General features: G+C 29.7%; 1 protein-coding gene across 1 annotated transcript; it reads right to left on the minus strand.

Annotated features, from left to right (window-relative positions):
* Positions 1-286: 286 nt before the first annotated feature.
* Positions 287-831, minus strand: LOC121391918 (ATP synthase subunit delta, mitochondrial-like). Its single transcript, XM_041523377.1, is given in 4 exon segments — positions 287-409; positions 478-566; positions 611-761; positions 802-831. Coding segments are annotated over 4 exon segments (393 nt in total).
* Between the last annotated feature and the right edge of the window lie 728 nt (positions 832-1,559).

A 1,559-nucleotide genomic window follows, 5' to 3' on the forward strand; every position in this document is an offset into this window, starting at 1 on the left:
ACAAATGAAGAAACCTCGTACAGAGGAAATACCAGATATTGAGTTATTTGATTATAACAAAACTACTTTTACAAACACTGTTACAGGTATATCTCCTTTATATTAAGTTAATATTAATTTTAATTATTTTAGGATCATCTGATGTTACACCATTTAACATTAAGACTACTCGAGATAAATCTTCTAGGGTACCAAGATCTAAAGTTAAGATGAAATCGTCAAACAAATCTGGAACATTTAGGAACCAGAAATAATATAATATACTATAACTGTTTAATGAAGAGAGTTAACTTTCTAATGCTTTGACAAGAGCTTCATATAACTCAACACCAATTTGTGCTTCAGCCTTACTTATATCAGTGGTAGCTGAAGCAAGCTGTTTGTTGACTTTGTTCTAAACCTTGACGAGCTGACTAATAACAAAAGAAAAACAATACATTATAAAAAAACAATACATTATATTACATAATATTATACCTGTAAATCAAATTGATCTAATGGATATGCTTCTTCTGCTAATATTTGAACTGAACTGTCAGCATTAATTGTCACTGAACCACTACTAACTAGAATGATGTTAAAAGTGGACAAAATATAACAATTAACTCACCAAAATATTTAGAAATGGTTTCGTCATTATACACGCTTACAAGACCTGGTTTAAGGACTGCAATAGCTGGGACATGATTAGGCAGAATACCAAAACTACCAGTAGTTGATGGTACATCAACTTGACGAACATGAACATCATGATAAAAGGCCTAAAAGAATGAGCATTAAATAGAACAAGATGATTATTACCTGTGTTGGTGATGCAAACGTTAAAGGCATCCCTTCTCCATTAGAATAAAATCTCTTTATGTTTGTAAAAGCATTTCTGATGTACCATTGTCTTCTCAATATTCCAGTAACTGACATCTCCAACAGCAGAATTGCGCATGCGCAGTTATTGCAGCATAATTCCACTATAATTTTCATTATTATAATCAATATTAAAATTAATTATGTTGTTGTTGATTTAAGAGAAGATTGTTTTTGTGCCACTGTAATAAAATACAATAAATTAATATATTACAATCAATTAATTTACTTTGTTGAAATTGCATTCTTTTTTTTGTGTACAAGTGCCAATGAAGTAATTGTTGTTCTTCAATAAACTTGGAACATTGGACATTTGCTAATTCACGTCTAAATGATTCTGATTGAAGCAAGTCCAGAAAATGTAAACATTGTGGATATCTGTAGTATATAATGCAAGGATACATGAGATTGATAAAATAAACAGATAATACTGTAAATATCTACTACTTACAAATTATTACATTAAAGATCATACCTTATATTCATGTTGTAATGATTATTATCTTACTTTAAAAAATGGCAGTAGTCCTGTTGTTTCCAATAGAGGAGATAGTTAAGATAATTAATGAATTCCTTCTCTTTGAAATAGCCTCGTTGAGCTAAAACTAGGAGCAATTTACAAAAGTTACAGCATTATATCTTACAATTTAGATAGTGAGGATTAGCAAGACATTGAACAAATTCAGCTCTATTTCAAA

The sequence above is a fragment of the Gigantopelta aegis genome, unplaced genomic scaffold (assembly GCF_016097555.1).
Source record: "Gigantopelta aegis isolate Gae_Host unplaced genomic scaffold, Gae_host_genome ctg3098_pilon_pilon, whole genome shotgun sequence".
NCBI lineage: Eukaryota > Metazoa > Mollusca > Gastropoda > Neomphalida > Peltospiridae > Gigantopelta > Gigantopelta aegis.